The sequence below is a fragment of the Eptesicus fuscus genome, chromosome 12 (genome assembly GCF_027574615.1).
Source record: "Eptesicus fuscus isolate TK198812 chromosome 12, DD_ASM_mEF_20220401, whole genome shotgun sequence".
In the NCBI taxonomy this organism is placed as follows: domain Eukaryota; kingdom Metazoa; phylum Chordata; class Mammalia; order Chiroptera; family Vespertilionidae; genus Eptesicus; species Eptesicus fuscus.
In genome coordinates, this window is record NC_072484.1 from 64,398,114 (window position 1) to 64,415,089 (window position 16,976).

Consider the following 16,976-nt stretch of genomic DNA (forward strand, 5'->3'; position numbering starts at 1 on the left):
AGTACAATTCCCAGTTAGGGCACATGCCTAGGTTGTGGGCTCAAACCCCACTCTGGGGCATGCAGGAGGCAGCCAATCAATGATTCTCATCATTGATGTTTCTATCTTTCTCTCCCTCTCCCTTCGTCTCTGAAATTAATAAAAGTTTTTTTTTAAAGTTAAAATATGGAGATGACAAATTTGAATGGTTGTGGGATCAACACCATACTCCACAATAACATGCAAATGATTAACCCAGACTTTTTAAGCACAGGTCTGTGAAGGAGGCCCATGGATGAGCAAAAATGTGGATGTGCATTTGGAGATGCTGTCCAAAACTTTCATTTGAGTCTGACCTATGAAGGGATCAGAACTGTATTAGATTAATTATATACTACACCAACAGCCAGAACCCAAGATTCCAGACTTTTCTCTTTGTAAGTTGACTCCTTTGAGCCAATAGTGGGTCCACTGCAAAGCAAATTAGCTTTACTAATATAAAATTATTGGCTATAATTTTTTTAGCCAATAGATGACAAATTATTACTGGGGTGTGGGCAAGAAAAGCAAGGAGGGATAGAACAACAGTAACAACTACTAACAGTGGGCTCATCACCAACCCTACATGAAGGGGTAAGCACACCGAATAGGTGCCACAGACCAGAGGGGCTGTGGCTCTCCGTTGGAGATGGAGCCAGCTTGCAGCAACCAGCAGGGAGGGAACCAAGAAAATGAAGACCCCCACTCCATTCTCCTCCCTCCTGTTCTCTTCCCATTTCCCCATATGGCCAAGCCCAACCAGCAGCCAAAAGGCAAAGATACCAACTCATCAGCCTTCTGGGACATAAAGCAGGGTAGAGACCATAAAGAATGGGATTAAAGCATAAACAGAAAATATCCAGCACAAAATCTATGTGTTCTATTTTATAGTGGAAAAAATGTGGAAAGGTAAGCACTCTCATCTACAGCCAAGTCACAGGCCTTAAGCTCACTGTGCACTTCATTAAACTGACTTGGAACAATCATACACACACTATTCAACTGACTATCATACAGCCGTGAAAGTCAGTTATTAAATCAATGCAGAAACACAAAAAATATTACAACAAACTTAAGTGAGCATGACACAGTCTATACTACAATCACAACTATGTGAAAATATTAAATGCATGTGTGCAAAAATTATGGCAAAAGTGTTGGAATACTAGGTCATGGATTTTTTTTTTTTTTTTTAATCTTCCCTAAGCACTTGTTAACTATGCAATGGTCTTAGGACAATTACTTTACCTCACTGAGACCCAGTTTCCTCACCTATGGAACAGGCTAGTCATACCTCCTGAGATTGTTGTGAGGATTAAATGAGATTAAACAAAGCAAAAATGTATGTAAAGAGCAAAGAACAACAAAGAAAAACAGCTTACCCCAGGATGTACCCTGAGGTGACGGGACCACAAAATCTAGCACCATTACTTTCTTTCCCAAAATGGCAGCTTCCTAAGGAAAACAGTGACATATAAAGATGTTGTCATTTTCCTCCCCCAATTTTTCTATTCCCTAAATAAAAAGGCTGTGTTTGTGTCATAACATAGTCTTTTCTCTTTATTAAACCAGCTATTACAATAAAAGCTTGGACTGTAACATCAAAATTGGCTTTTTTATTTTTTAAGTAGCAGAAGAAAATTCTTATGACATCATCAGGGAAATTATCTTCAAGTTTTACTTTTTTCATACCTGAGCACATGCAAGGCCACCAGAACCACCACCAATGACAATGAGGTCATAATCATATGTTGATTCTTTTTGAAGAAGCTTCTGTAATAAACCACTCTGATGTGCCTGTGGTTTAATGAGAGAATATGGTATGACTTGTTTTAAAACTGTTTCTTTTTACCCTATGTTTAATCAGCATGGATTTCTTTTATAAAAATACTAGCGGTCCACTGCACGAAAATTCATGCACTCGAGGGGGTCCCTCAGCCCAGCCTGCACCCTCTCACAGTCTGGGACCTCTCAGGGGATGTCCGACTGATGGCTCAGGCCCACTCCCCAGGGAATTGGGCCTAAACCGGCAGTCAGACATCCCTCTGGCAGCCCGGGAGTCCTCGAGGAATGTACAACTAAGGCTTAGGCTTGCTACCAAGGGGGGTGGGCGGTCCTAAGCCATTAGTCGGACATGCTTAGCACTGCCACTGAGGCGGGAGAGGCTCCTGCATTGAGCGTCTGCCCCCTGTTGGTCAGTGCGTGTCATAGCGACCAGTTGTTCCCTCATTAGGGTCAATTTACATATTACCCTTTTATGATACAGGGTTAGAAACAATCTACAATTCATGTAAACTGGAATTTAAATTTATCTGAATGGTATTCAAATAAGGTCCAACTAGTTAAGAGTGTATGCCAAAGTACATGTTTGTTTGTTATCTCCTGATAGGTAGGCATGTGTCAAATGACCCAGAGGTCATGGCTTTATATCTGTCAGATGAGGTCCTTTTCTTTGGCCTAATCATTGAAATACTATACCCAAGCACAATAAAATAGCTAAATACCACCCTCCTCTACATTTTGTTCACCTGTGCTAGGATTCCTTTTGAAAATAATTCTTATGAATCCTCAGTAGGACACGCACTTCAAATTTCTCATGGTTTCTCATAAATTGATCTAAAATTTGCAGCTTATTGATAAATTTCCTATATAAAATATACATTTTGCTTTTTCTTTCAACAATGATCATGAGCCTGGCTCTTCACTATATTCTCTTGTTCATTTGGCCCTCCTTGTGATCAGAAGTAGTTTAAATGAGGTTGGAGGATCAAATGTGATTTAGCAATAGTTTTCTTTGTATGAAGTTAGTTCTTCAATCCTATTATGTTGGCTTTAGAAATGCCATCCTGGGAAGCACAACAGAAGTGCTATGAAACTACAGGACTCAATAGATGCAATGTGGCCCACTGAAGGATGGATGCTTTCGGCACATTCTAAAAAGAACTCCTTTGGCCTCCTTACTTTTACATGCCATGTGAGAAATCTGTCTCATAGGCCCGTGGTCGGCAAACTGCGGCTCGCGAGCCACATGCGGTTCTTTGGCCCCTTGAGTGTGGCTCTTCCACAAAATACCATGACCTGGGCGAGTCTATTTTGAAGAAGTGGCATTAGAAGAAGTTTAAGTTTAAAAAATTTGGCCCTCAAAAGCAATTTCAATCGTTGTACTGTTGATATTTGGCTCTGTTGACTAATGAGTTTGCCGACGACTGTCCTAGGCCTTTTAATCTTAAAATAGAGTGACTATCTCTACATCTGCAGATTCATCCTCTGTCATCATTTTCTACATTAGGATTGGCAGGAATAGCATTCCTGAAGATATTTAGGGCCTATGATTACAGTACTTACCATCATGTGAATTGAGTTATAGCTTCTAGGACTAATAGAACAGACTGTTACTAGATTAACAATAATAATCATAAAATTAGGATATAATGTAGATCATCTCTTTTTCCCCCAAGAAGAGTATAATTTTAATTATAATTTCAGATATAGCCCAGTGTGGCTCAGTGGTTGAACATCAACCGTACCCCAAGAGGTAGGTCACTGGCTCGATTCCCAGTCAGGGCACATGCCTGGGTTGCAGGCTTGATCCCCACTAGGGGGTGTTGCAGGAGGCAGCCGATCAATGTTTCTCTCTTAGTAATGTTTCTATCTCTCTCTCCCTTGTCCCTCTCTCTTCCTCTCTCTAAAAATTAATAAAAGTATATTAAAAATTTTTCAGATATAAGTACTTAACCAATCACTGATTACTATCATTTGCATACATACATAAAGAATGAGAGTAGAATTTTAATAAAAGTAAATAACTAGTTATAAAATAAGAATCTTATTTAATAAACATCAGTTTTTATCTACTACTGTTTAACTGAATGATTCCTGTTTATTTCTGCATTCTAGGAACCAAAAATTTAAAGGCATGAACCTTTGCAAAGCTCCCAGGGTTAGAGCCTTGAGAGGAATTTTACTTACCCTAGCCAAGAATGTTAGCATTGACCTCGTTTTAATAAACCTTAAAGAAAGAACAGACCTTGTTTCTCCCCCCACCAGGAAGAAGAGACCAAGGTCTCCAGGGTGGTCCACCTGGTTGTCTGGCAACCTCACTCAAAACCTTCTCTTTCTGAAGTCTGAGTTGGTAGAAAAGCTAATTTCTGTCAAGGTAATAATCAAAGTTATCTGATAAGCATCCTATACACTTTTCATCTTACAACTTCCAAAAGACTAATAGACTCCTAAAAACCATTTTATCCCCTTTTAAATATTTTTAAAAACGAAACTTGAACAAACAGCATTAAAAAACACATAATACCATTATTACCTGGAAAGTTCGGTCACATCCACCCATATGTACTTTATTCACAAAAATATTGGGCACCGTTCTCTGATTAGTGATCTCTGACAGCACTTCTTGAACATTGGCCCCATCATCTAAAGAATAAAAAATTAAATATATAAAAACACTGAAAGGGTTCCAAACCTTTGTGAGTCAAAATGAAGTGTTATAACACTTAAATGCTCCCACATACATATCCACACAAGGTCAGTGTATTATATAACTTTATGAAATAACTAGAGGCCCAGTGCACGAATTCGTGCATGGGTGGGGTCCCTTGGCCTGGCTGGCATCGAGGCCTATTGGAGGCCTGGCCAGCCTGGGGGAAGGACTGCAGGAGGTGGCTGTGGGAGCGCATTGACCACCAAGGGGCAGCTCCTGTGTTGAGTGTCTGCCCCCTGGTTGTCAGTGCACATCATAGCTACTGGTCAACTGGTTGTTCCGGTCATTCGGTTGTAATGGTCACTTAGGCTTTTATAAATATAGATGACTCAAAAAGGGAAAACATCCAGGCTTTCAAGAGATACCTTTGAGAATACAGATGAAGCATTGATTCCTTTGAAAATAAACCCTTCTAAGTTAGATTCTGATATATAATTTCTTGGTTAAGATAAGAATCCTCTTTAAACAGAAAATATCAAGATAAAATCCTCTTTAAATAGCAAATATCAAATATCAACAGTAATAACTCCAAAAATATTTCCTACAATTATATTTGAAAAATCTTTATGATCAGAGTCCAAAATCTGTCCTCTATCCCTAAAAATAAAACCAGGCCACAACTACCTAAAATTATTGGGTATGCTCTTTAGAAAAGTCTCACAGACTTAAGAACATTTCACTAATTAAGGTGCCTGGTTAAAAGGAGTTGGTGAAGTCCCATGAAGGCAGACATCAATTTTTTTGTGTGTTCACCACTCTGTCTCCCACCTCTGCAAAACACATGCATGTGTAAAGTGCTCTATTAATATTAGATAATTAATGCATGTCTGACAAGAATTCAAAAATGAAAGCTAAAAGATTAATGCGTTCTCCCTCGTAGGTACTTTAATCAGGAAATAGGGGCAGATTCTTTTCATTTATTACAGCTTAATCTATTTTGCTAGAAAGTTACCAGATACATCTGAAATGCCTGAAGTGCTTCAAGGTTTGCAGCTTATACATCTTTCTCCTCCCCTCAAATACCAAAAATCTATAATAATAAAAGCGTAATATGCTAATTAGACCTGACAACCTTCTGGATGAAGCTGGGACTGCAAGGGAAGCTGGGTCCCAGGTCCCAGGTGCCGCAGCCGGAGGCAAGCCCAGGTCCCGGGTGCCAGAGGGAAGCCGGTGCCGGCATCCAGGGGAAGGAAGGCCTGCTCTTGCACAAATTTCATGCATCGGGCCTCTAGTATATAAATAAAAAAACTACACCAAATTATCTGCCCTATATTGAGAGGTTCATTTTCTGCATGGTTGAATGTAGAAAAAAACAGCTCATCTAACCCAAAGAGACAAGAGTAAACTGAATTGAACAAAGCAAATGAAAAGAAGTTAATCTTGTTGACATTTACTGAAACAACAGTATGTACTAACCATTCCACTTACCAACTTGATCAAGTTCCAAGATATTATATTCAACTCCCAAAGAAGAAAAAAGTTCTTTAACCTGTAACAAAAATTTGCTTTTACTCTCACAGAGTCAACAGAGTTATGAAATATGGACACAGTAATAAAGATGTCCAAAATAAATGTTCTTCAGAAATATGAGCTCTAGACTATAGTTGTTTGTTGTTTTTAATTCTCACCCAAGGATATGTTTTTATTGATATATTTTAGAGAGAGAGGAAGGGAAAGAAAGAGAGAGAGAGAAACATTGATCAACTGCCTCCCATATGTGCCCCAACAAGGGATTGAACCCACACCCTAGATATGTTCCCTGATTGGGAATTGAACCCTCCACTTTTGGTGTGTGGAATGATGCTTCAGCTAACTGTGCCACTCAGCCAGGGCGGTTTATTTTTGTTTTTGTTTTGTTCCCTTCCTCTATACATCTTCCCAGAGTAAACTCAGCCCATCGCTTCCCTTATTTTTATCATTTGAATCCTCAACTTTCAACTTTCAACTTTTGCCCAAATCCCTTTTCGGAACTCAAGACTGGCAAACATATTTCTTCACCTGAATGTCACCAGGCACCTCACATGCAATTTGCCCAAAATAAAACTCATCATTTCCTACATACATTTTCTTCTTTTTGTTTCCTTTCAATAGTCATTAAAGCATTCAACAAAAATTTATCCATCAAATACCTACTATGTAGTCAAGCTATAACAATGAATAAGACACAATCCCTGCCTCCAGGAGGGGAAACAGACAAATAAATTGACAATTCACACGGCCACTATTCACCAGTTGCCTGAACAAGAAGAAATCCTAGGGCCTTGCTATTTAAATAGGAGACAGAGGATCAGCAGCACAGACATCACCTAGCAGCTTATTGGACAAGGAACCAGGTCCTGGATCAAAACCTGCATTTTAAAAACTTTGTGAAGCACTACCTATGAGTCATTTTAATACCTCCCTCTTTGCAACATTTTCCTACCCTACACTAACTCCCCATCCATCCAATTAATTACTAAGTCGTATCAATCCTCTATGCTGAGCTAATTCATCTTTCTAGTTCCCAACAGTTGCTATCTTAATTTGAGCAGTTTCTCAGTAACATCCTAGGAGTTCTCTCTGCAACCAGCTTTGTCCCTTTCAGTTCTCTAAACTGCAACCAAAAGTAGACTCTAAAGCCTACTTTTCACCATTACTCAAACCCTTCAAGGTCCTCTAAAGCCCAGAGAGGTTCTGATTCCAGGATGGAGACAAGGAGCCTGGCAGATTCACTCCCTAACAGAACATCCACAACTGGTGAAATTATTTTTAAAATAACCATTGAAAAGTCTCTGGAAATTGACCTAAGGGCACACGACAAATGAAGAAACGTGTATTAAAGAAAATCTACCAGATGCCAATATAAACAGGGAGAGTCTGAGGCATTTAAACCTTAATCCACACCCTCCCTCCTCTGTCCTGGGTCAGCTTGACAGAAGCTCCACTTCAAGTGAGCAGCCAAGTCCCTGATACCTAGTCACCAAAAGGGATGGACCACCAGCATTTCAGTCTCCCCACAGCTCTGAGTGGCAAAGGCTACATTCCTGACGAGTGTGGCCAAAAACATGGGGGCCCCCTTCCTCCAGGCAGCCTCACTCAGAGATCCAAGGCTTTACCCCAGGCTGAAAATACCAGGGACCTGATCACCCCGGCCTCAGCCCACTTGTAGGGTGAAGTTCCAGGCTGGGAGCAACGTCTCAGAGATTTTGCTCAGGGGCAGAGGTAAACCATAAGATCAGAGAGCTCAGAAGTTCTACCCAAAGGAAATTACTTTAAACTGTGGGGAAGTTCAAGTCCAAAGGTGGTCTTGAAAATAATGGGAATTTTGATGATAAGCAATGAAGAGGAGGCTGGTAGCTCCAGGAGAACAATAAGCTAATCTGTAAGACAGTTAGTTTACCAGAAAGAAAAAAATAATAAAGAAAAAAAATAAAAGAAACAGAGAAAGAGAGAGCTAAGATTAGTATTTCTAGGATAAGAATAGTCTTAAACTTGCCATGAAAACTCTCTCTGCAAAGGGGCCTAGATTTAATTAGATAAGAGTGTGGAACAATTTACCCTCCAGGACAGTGTAAGAAATAATAGCACCACCAGCCTGAAATTAATGGTGCATAATATCTGGGTCTGATACCAGCAGAGACCAAAAAATTTAACACAGACAAGAGCGCTGCTAAAATCCCTGTCATCCCAGGGTGACTGTGTACATACTCAAGGCTGCACTCTCTGAGGAGTGACATCAAAGGCTTCATCTTTGGATGGAAATAAACATCCCTAAATTAAACCAGCCAACTCCCTATAAGGAAATAAACAAGCAAACAAAGGAGCTCCAGTATCTAAACTTGCTACACTATATTACCTACGGTACAATGTCCAGATTTCAACAAAAAATTACCAGTCATACTAAGAAACAGGTAAGTGGATCCCTTCGCTGGAAAAAAATCAGGCAAGAGAAACTACCTGTGAGAGGCCCAGATGTCATACCAAATAGTGAAAGTAGCCATTGTAAATATGTCCAAAGAATTGAAGAACACCATTTCAAGAGATGGAGGGAGGTATAATGATAATGTTTAATCCAATAAAAAATATCAATATACAGATAGAAGTGATGAGAAAACAACCAAATGAACAGTATAAAGTTAAAAATTACAAAAATAAAATGAAAAGGTGACTAGAATATCTCGACAGTTGATTCAAATTGGCAGGAGAATTAGTAAACTTGAGGACAGATCAATAGAGATTATGCAACCTGAAGAGGCAAAGAAAAAAAAAAAAGAATAAAAACAGAAAGTCTCAGAGAAACATGGGACACCTTTAAGTACATTAACATACACATAGTGTGCATACCAGAAAAATGAGAAAGCAGCAGAAACTGATTTCTTAAATAAGACCCAAAACCCACAAACCATAAAAGGAAAAAGGTGATAGATTCAACTACATTAAACTTGCAAACTTCAGTTAACCAAAATATCTCATAAAGAGTGTAAAAGGAAAAAACAAATCTGGGAGATTTTCCAATGCATATAATCAAAGGATTATATCCAAAACATATAAAGAACACCTACAAATCAGTACAAAAACAAAACCACCTGATAGAGAAAAAAAGCAAAAGGACTGGAAGTTTCATAGAAGAGGAAACTCAAATGGCCCATAAACACATGAAAAGATGTTCTACTTCATCAGGAAATGTATAATTAAAGCCACAATGAAATACCATGTCATAATTGCCAGAATGGCACTAATTAAATATATCAACTTTTGTCAAGGACATGAAGCAAAGGAGAACTGTTACCCAGTGCCAGTGGGAGAATAAATTGGTATAACCACTAGGAAAAACAGTTTGGCATCACCCAGTTAAGGTACAAGTCATGCATCTTCTATGGTTCAGCAATTCAGCTTCAAGATATCTACTGTAAAGTAAGTCTTACATATGCACTGGGATGTATGTGCAAGAACAGGCATAGCTGTATTGCTTTTAAGAGCAAAAAAATAGCAACGGCAGAATCAATAAACTGAGGTATGATTTATCCTAGGGAATGTTACAGTAATGAAAATTAACAAACCTCAGCTACAGAAGCTAACATGCACCAATCTGTGAAACTTAACTGGTGAGAGAAAAAAAACAGCAAAAGAATACATATGTATGATTCTACTTACATAAAGTACCAAAACAGGCCAAAGGAACAAAACATTTTCAGGATTATATGTATATTTAGTGAAACTGCAAAGAAAAGCAAGAAATTTTGGATAGCGGTTCACTCTGAGGGGAGAGGAATGTAATCAGGGAGAGACATCCAAGGAGGCTTCCGGAGTACTAGTTTGTTTCTTTATTCTTTACGATGTACTTCATGATACGCATACTTTATGAAACAATATACTGTACAAGGCAATGTAAACTTGGAAACAAATGTGAAAAGACAGCGTATAATTTCACCAACCTACCCAATAATTTGTGCTTTTGCATATTCCATTTCAACTTCCTGATAATGTGAAGCATAGCTGAAAATATTCAAAGTCCCTAACATTCGATGGGTTTGCCTTCCAAAGGTTCATTTCTAAGTGGGCTATTTTAAAACCCAGAACAATTTTGTCCATCAAAATGCTGGATTCCCAGTTAGCCCCCGAAGTTAAGGCAGTGTGAAATACCGCTGAAATTACCCATCGCCTCCTCCCATCATCCTCACCCCCTTCAGGACAAAAACAAAACCACCTGACAGAGGAAAAAGCAAAAGGACTGGAAGTTTCATAGAAGAGGAAACTCAAGTGGCCCATAGACACACGAAAAGATGTTCAACTTCACCAGGAAATGTATACTCAAAGCCACATTTTACAAAAGGTTCATTTTACAAAACGTGGAAACCAGGGCTCCGCGGAGTTCTGGAACCTGCTCAAGGTCACGCAGTGAGGAAGACGGAGCTGACTGCAGCTCTAGTCTACTCCTCCCAAGTCCTGGCCATTCCTTGCACTACTCTTATCAGGCCAAGAGTTGTTTGATATATACTTTATTCTTCCGAATAAACACTTGATAAAGAAGCCAACATCAGACTAACAGCCAGGAGGGAGAGGACGAGCGGTTAACCCCAGAAGCCACAGTCCCGGAACAGGTCCGCGACCGCCTCTTCCCCAAGCCCAAGGGGCCGAGCAGAAGGTCCCCGTCCGGGCTTCGGGCAACACCCCAGAAAGCGGGTCCCAAGTCCCGGCCCTCCCAGAAGTCGTTGGGCCTCGCGGGTGTGCATCCGAGGGCGGAACCGGCAACGCTCCGCCCGAGTCCCGAGGTCCGAGGGCGCCAGAGGAAGGACGTGCCCGCCCCGCCCCGCCCCGCCCCGCCTACCCGCGTGCTGTGCGGACAGTAGCTCTTGCTGAAGATCATCACCCGGTTGTCTTCGATGAGGCCCTGGAGACGGCGCCGTAGTTCTTCGCGGGCCTCGGAGGACAAGCGGCTGGTCCCGGGGGATGACAGGCGAGCCCGGCGCCCCGGCAGCGACGACATGGGCTCGCTGTGGACGCCGCCCAGGCGGCGGTTGGGGACGGCGCCCACCTTAACCGGCCCCGGCGACTTCGGCGCCCGCGACGGCGGCGGCGGCGGCGGCGGGTGCGCCAGAGCCTCGGTGTTGCTCCTGGCGCGGCCGGGCCAGGCGTGCTCAGAAAGACCGATCGGCGGGCGGCAGCGCCCGGCCTGTGGTTGGAAGGAGGAACCGCAAACGAGACCCACGTCCACACCTGCCACAAATCCCCCACACTGCCACGGGCCCCGCCCCCGCCCCGGCCGCCGGCCCCGGCCCCGCCCCGGCCACGCCCCCGCGCGCATGCGAACTAGGCCGCTGTGCGGGAGTCCACTACGCTTCCAAAGTGGGTGAGGCTTTGGCTCGTGGGGCTCTGAGTAGAGGTTAGAATGTGGCCCGACCCCCGAGGGCCCCCGGGTTCGATTCCCAAGGAAGGGCACGCACCTGCGTGCTGGTTGGATCCAGTCCTGTAGGCTTGATCTCCCATCCGAGTGTGTGCGTGTGTGCGTGCGTGCGTGTGCGTGTGTGTGTGTGTGTGTGTGTGTATCTCTCTCTCTCTCTCAAATCAAATTTTTAAAAATATTAAAAATTAAAAAATGGGTGGGTGCTCCGTATACCCTCATTATCCTTGTCATCATCCCGAGGCCGCCCATGGATGTCCTTTGCATCCGCCCACGGGTGCCCTCTGTGGAGGACTTTCCCCGCCTTGTAATCTCCACCAGCCTTAAAAATAGCCTTCAACGAGGATGTCTGAATCTTACGGAAATTGTGAAGAATGATATTTTTTAAAGTGTACTTCCCACAAACTAAATAAAAATGCTATGCTCCCTATCATAAAATGAGTTTCTTAGGTTGCTATCTCTAAGTCCCTACCCAATACATAGAATTCTGGAGTCTTCTCTAAGACAGGGACCCCGAAATCATCTGTGCCAGACAGGAATCCTGTAACCGTTATTTGGGTGGATGGGTAGGTGGAGGATCTCAGAGTTAATCTTGGTCATGGTGATTTACAGCCCCCTGCTCTGCAATGAATGAATGAAATCCCACTGTAGAGAGGGGCTCAACCTCAGAACCAGCAGGAATGGCCTGGCCTGGTCCTTCTAAGGTTGTCATCTCCTGACCTGAAGCTTCTGAGTCCTTGTTAAACCCATTACTGCCTCAGGGTCTTAGCATTTTCTGCTTTCTCAGCCAAGGCTGTTCCCCCTCCAGCAAGAAACCTATAAAAAGGTCCACATAATGAGGAACTACATTTGCCTTTGCTTTTTTTTGGAATTCATTTTTCACTTTTTCCTATTCCTTACATGTACATTTAATTCATTTATCTCTTCATTGTTTTTTAAAATAAATATTAATTTAGCAAAAATAAAATATGCTCACTACTTTTCTGCACAAAAATTCAAGCAACACATAAAAGTACAAAGGATAATGCTAAATATAATAATCACCCCAAAGTCTAGTAAAAATATTATTTTTAATGTATTGTGACCATCATTCAAATAGCTGTCAACCTCAAGCCCAGGTGGGAGCCACTGTCTCTGCATAGCCCTTGGGGTTCTTGAATAATTTGGGCGGCAAGATTCCAAGCCTGAGGTGCAGAATCTCGGTCACTTGGAGCAAGTGGGAGGTTAAAGCAGAGCACTGCACAAGAGCTGCGCTATCTGGGCGGACTGGCTGAGCTCTTTATGTCCAGACTCCAGCACTCGCATGCAGAGGGTTCACATGCAGACTCTCCATCACTGTCTTCCCAGTTCCCTGGGATCCCCTAGAACTAAGGTGGCGGGGTTCTTCCTCTGCCACAAGGCCCCAGTTGCCTCTCTGCCTCTCCCACAGCAGGGCCCAGGCCTGGCATTGATAAAGGATTCTGGTGTGACTTCAGCGTGTTTTTAAGCACACCCCAGAGTCCAAACCTACTTGCGGAGGAGTAGCGGGGACAGACTGCATTCTGCTCGTTGAGTCAGGCAGCTGCGGGCTCCCACGCAAGTGTGTCCTGGTTGCCTGAAGCCCCGCACACCTGGGCGTCTCTTGCCCACTGAGAGGCTGCACCCACAGAGCATCTGTCCACTCAGTGACTCCGCCACTCCAGGGCTTATGTTCCAATTAAACTATATGGGGAGCCTGACCTGGATCCATTGAGGTAATGCGTACAAGCACATGGCAATGAACTGTAAAGGCTAGGCCAGGAAAGCCTGGTGTGGATACACTGATAAACAGGAAGTGGAGATGAACCCTTATCTAAGGAATGTCCTGGGCCAACTACTGAGAGCCCCATCCTGGGGAGGAAGGCATATTGATAGTTGTGAAGAGCAGCAAGTGCTAAAGGCATCGTTCTACGAAGGGGAGGATAAAAAGCTGCGCGGTCTGCTTTGCAGATGCTGACTCACTGAAACCTCACAGGAGGCCTCTGATTCTCTCTGAGCTACTGTGATTATCCCCATTTTACAGAGAAGCTCTGACTTGCTGGAGCCCACATCTTAGCAAGTGGCCGAGGGGGATGCAGAATGGAAGTAATCAGAGGATGGTGTGGAGGGGGAGACACTGGAGGGAGGCAAGTGAAAGGGGGCTGGGAGGCAAGGAGAAGGATGCCTTCTGGAGGTTGGTTGGGACCGCTTCCACAGCCCACAAACAGAGGCCACCAGCACTGATGGCCCCTCTTCCCAGAGGTCTGGGCAAGGAGCTATTGTGACCTCTAAGAGCCAGGTCCGGGACCTGTTGGCCTTTCCCTTTGCAGACAGCTTGGGAACACATGCTCCCACCAGCCCAGACTGTTGTACTTCCCAGAGCCTTTACACTTACCAGTTTGTAATGCTACATTTGTGTGATTTTCTAATTAATGTCTGGCACCTTCGCCCGAAAACTGGAGCTCTGCAAGGGCAGGAGCATGTAGGTGTTCACCACTGTGTCAGCAGTGCGGAGTGCGTGCTAGCTAGTGCATGGTTGACACTCATGAGTAGTAGGAATGAAATGAAACAGCAGGAAGTCAACCATGGCAAGAGTGCGGGATAAGGGACTTTGGGGTGTGATTTGCACAGTCATCTCTTTGGTCTCAGCCCCTCCTTCTCTCTCAGGCCCTGACTCTCCCCTTGAATGCATGTGTGTCCTTTCAGGATGTAGGCGCTGGAGTGATGCTTCCTGGATGTAGAAAGTGTCCAGAGGTAAAAAGGGAACGAAATTGATGATTTCTTTAAGGCCACATCTTTTCTGCTGTGGCTTTAGCTATTTTCCAGCTGTGAAATATCTAAGTACAGCCATCCCATTTCACTGGAATGACTGTCTCAGGGCTGTGACCAGGAGGTGAAAGAGCTTAGCTGTGTTCCTGGGATGAGAGGAATCACCCAGGATTCCATCTCAGAGGCTCTGATGTATCTCTTCTCCAGGAACTGGCCTCATAAAACTGGAGCCAGCACATTGGCCTCTCTGATTGGGTTCCTGTTCACTTGCAGGAATCATTTAACCTATAAGAATTTATTTATTCCTCAACCATAGAAGTGTCGTCTCTTGGTAAGAGATGTAGAGTAATAGTTACTCAAGATGTGACTGGTTTCTGCAAGTTCCAGTATTTAATTTGGGAGAATAGTAATTGTTGATTATTAGAAGATTCATGGGTTTTATTTCTATATTTATTTATCTTGCAGCATTATGTGTGTTTCTTGTCCTTTAACTGTGATGAGTGAGTATTTTCTGAGTGTTCTCCTCTCCGCCTCTGCCTTTCTTCCTTTTTTTAACAGCTACAAGAATTAGTGTCTAAATAAAATCAACCAACAGGAATGAGTACATACTACTGCTTTATGAATCTGACAGATGATTGTAATGGGCTACAAACCTGTAGACAGAAAACGTTTAAAACACCTCAAAGCACTTCTCTTCTGCTGTGATGAAGAATATCTATAACCTCGGGGAAGAAAACTCAACCAGCCAGGGAATATGGGTGAATTTCTTAGGTCTGGCAGACAAGATGTTTATAACACTCACGAGACTGAAATTCTAAGTGCAAAGATATCAAGGCTGGGCTTGGAGGAAGATCTTAAGTTTTCTCTATTTACAAAGTGTATAAAATTGGGATTATTCTGTATTTATCCCATCACAGAGAAACAAAAGACACAAAGGCTGTTTCTTATAAAAAGCAGTAAGGGGGAAATCTGGGAGTTCAACAAGGGGGATTCCAGGAACCATCCTGTAGCAGCATGGCTGGGGCTGGAAGTCTCATCCATCCCACAGAAACCTTTGGGTCAACAAAACCCATCCGCTCTCAGTCCCCCAATACCCCACCAAGGGCAGACATGAACACTCAACAGCAGCCACAGGAACCACCTGTGGAAAACTTCCTTACCTCCCTGCCACATTCATGCTTATTCTTCACCCACACTCCGTTTTCCCTTTTGGGCTACTTCTGCATATTGGATTGGTCAACTGACCTTATTGTCTTGGGTCAACCCTCGGCACTTTGGAGGGATTTTCACACTTCCTGGCTTTCTCCTCCACAACCACCCCCAAATAGGAAGATACCTCAATCTACCTTTGCCTCCCAAGGATCCAACAACTAATTCCCTAGTGGGGGCTACCAAATCAACTATAAGGGAATTACTATTTTGGAACAATGGGGAGGGGTGCTGGGAAGGGAAAGAGAAAGGAGGATCAAGGAAAGAGCTATGTAGGCAGTTCCATTTTTTTTTTTTAAAGGAAATTCCACACTGTTTTCCATAGTGGCTGCACCAGTCTTCATTCCCACCAGCAGTGTACATGGGTTCTCTTTTTTTCCACATCCTCGCCAGCACTTGTTGGTTTATTGATGGTAGCCATTCTGGCAGGTATGACATGATACCTCATTGTCACTTTAATTTGCATCTCTCTGATGATTAGTGCTTTTGAACATTTTTTCATATGTCTCTTGGTCATCTGTATGTCCTCTTTGGAGAAGTGTCTGTTCAGGTCCTTTGTCCATTTTTTAATTGTTTGTCTACCTTTTGTTGAGTTGTATGAGTTCTTCATATATTTTGGAAGTTAACCCCTTATCAGATGTATCATTAGCAAAAATGTTCTCCTATCCAGTGGGTTCCCTTTTCATTTGATGCTGGTTTCTTTTGCTGTAAGGCCTCTTCTTTCTTCCCTCTTCCTCCTCCCTCTCTCCCTCAAACTATCTCTCTCCGTCTCTCTCTGTGAGTGGGTATGCATCTATTTTTCATCTTTTCTGGATGTATATTTTCTGAATATGTTTATCTGTGACTCTCCTTTCTTTTTGAACCTGTCCTTTTTCTTTCGTTTTAGATTTTTGTTTCTTCCACTCACCCACTCCCCATCTTCTCCTGTCTCCTCTCAGAGCTCCCAGTGGGAGTATTTCAAATCAGCTATTTTTCAGCTGGCTTTTCAAGTCAAATATTCTGCAGGTTAGCCACAAGTCCTGTTTGCAACTCGGTTTTCTTGTCTGTGAAATAGGAACACAGAACTTGTCCAGTGCTGGGCGCAAGTGGACAAAACTTCCTTAGACTGCAGTCATCTTGCATCTTCCAAAATGGCAATTTTTAAATCTCACATTGATTTGCTGGCATTCTTTTGTAAAGAACTTTCTCCCTTTTTCTATTCTCTCTCTTTCTCCCTTTTTTCTATTCTCTCTCCCTCTCCACATGGACCATTGGATTAAAAAACGTAATTGTTATAAACTCATATTGTCAAAGTGTTATTAATGTTCAAAGTGTCCCAAGTTTGGCCAGTGGTAGCCTAAGAGGCCAATTTTCTAATGAAGTACCTTGTTTCACCAAAGAAAATTGGGGTTCTGTTGTATGAAAGGAGCAAATAGTTATTAGCCAGCAACTAGTGGGCCTGCCACACTTATCTCCCCAAAGCCTCAGTTTCCTGGACCTTAGAATGGGGTAATAACTCTCTCAGGATGATTTCCAATTGGTCATGGATTGACTGCATGAAAAACAACGTGTGCCTGTGTCATAGAGCCTGACACAGAGAAGGTGCTAAAAAAAAAATTAATAATTTCCCTT

General features: G+C 42.8%; 1 protein-coding gene across 4 annotated transcripts in view; it reads right to left on the reverse strand.

The window, feature by feature from the left end:
• The window catches only part of TXNRD3 (thioredoxin reductase 3), a 33,227-nt gene extending 22,012 nt beyond the window's left edge, over positions 1 to 11,215 (reverse strand). The window contains exons 1-5 of one of the 4 annotated variants that reach the window (XM_008159474.3): positions 10,818 to 11,215; positions 5,939 to 5,999; positions 4,334 to 4,443; positions 1,711 to 1,815; positions 1,401 to 1,473 (exon numbers count right to left, since the gene is read on the reverse strand). In XM_008159474.3, coding sequence (XP_008157696.1) covers positions 1,401 to 1,473; positions 1,711 to 1,815; positions 4,334 to 4,443; positions 5,939 to 5,999; positions 10,818 to 10,976 — 508 coding nt within the window. In that variant the 5' untranslated portion in view covers positions 10,977 to 11,215. Of the gene's footprint in view, positions 1 to 1,400; positions 1,474 to 1,710; positions 1,816 to 4,333; positions 4,444 to 5,926; positions 6,000 to 10,817 lie in introns of all 4 variants that reach the window. The other 3 variants (XM_028138645.2, XM_054723878.1, XM_054723879.1) reach the window with 3 other exon arrangements.
• Between the last annotated feature and the right edge of the window lie 5,761 nt (positions 11,216 to 16,976).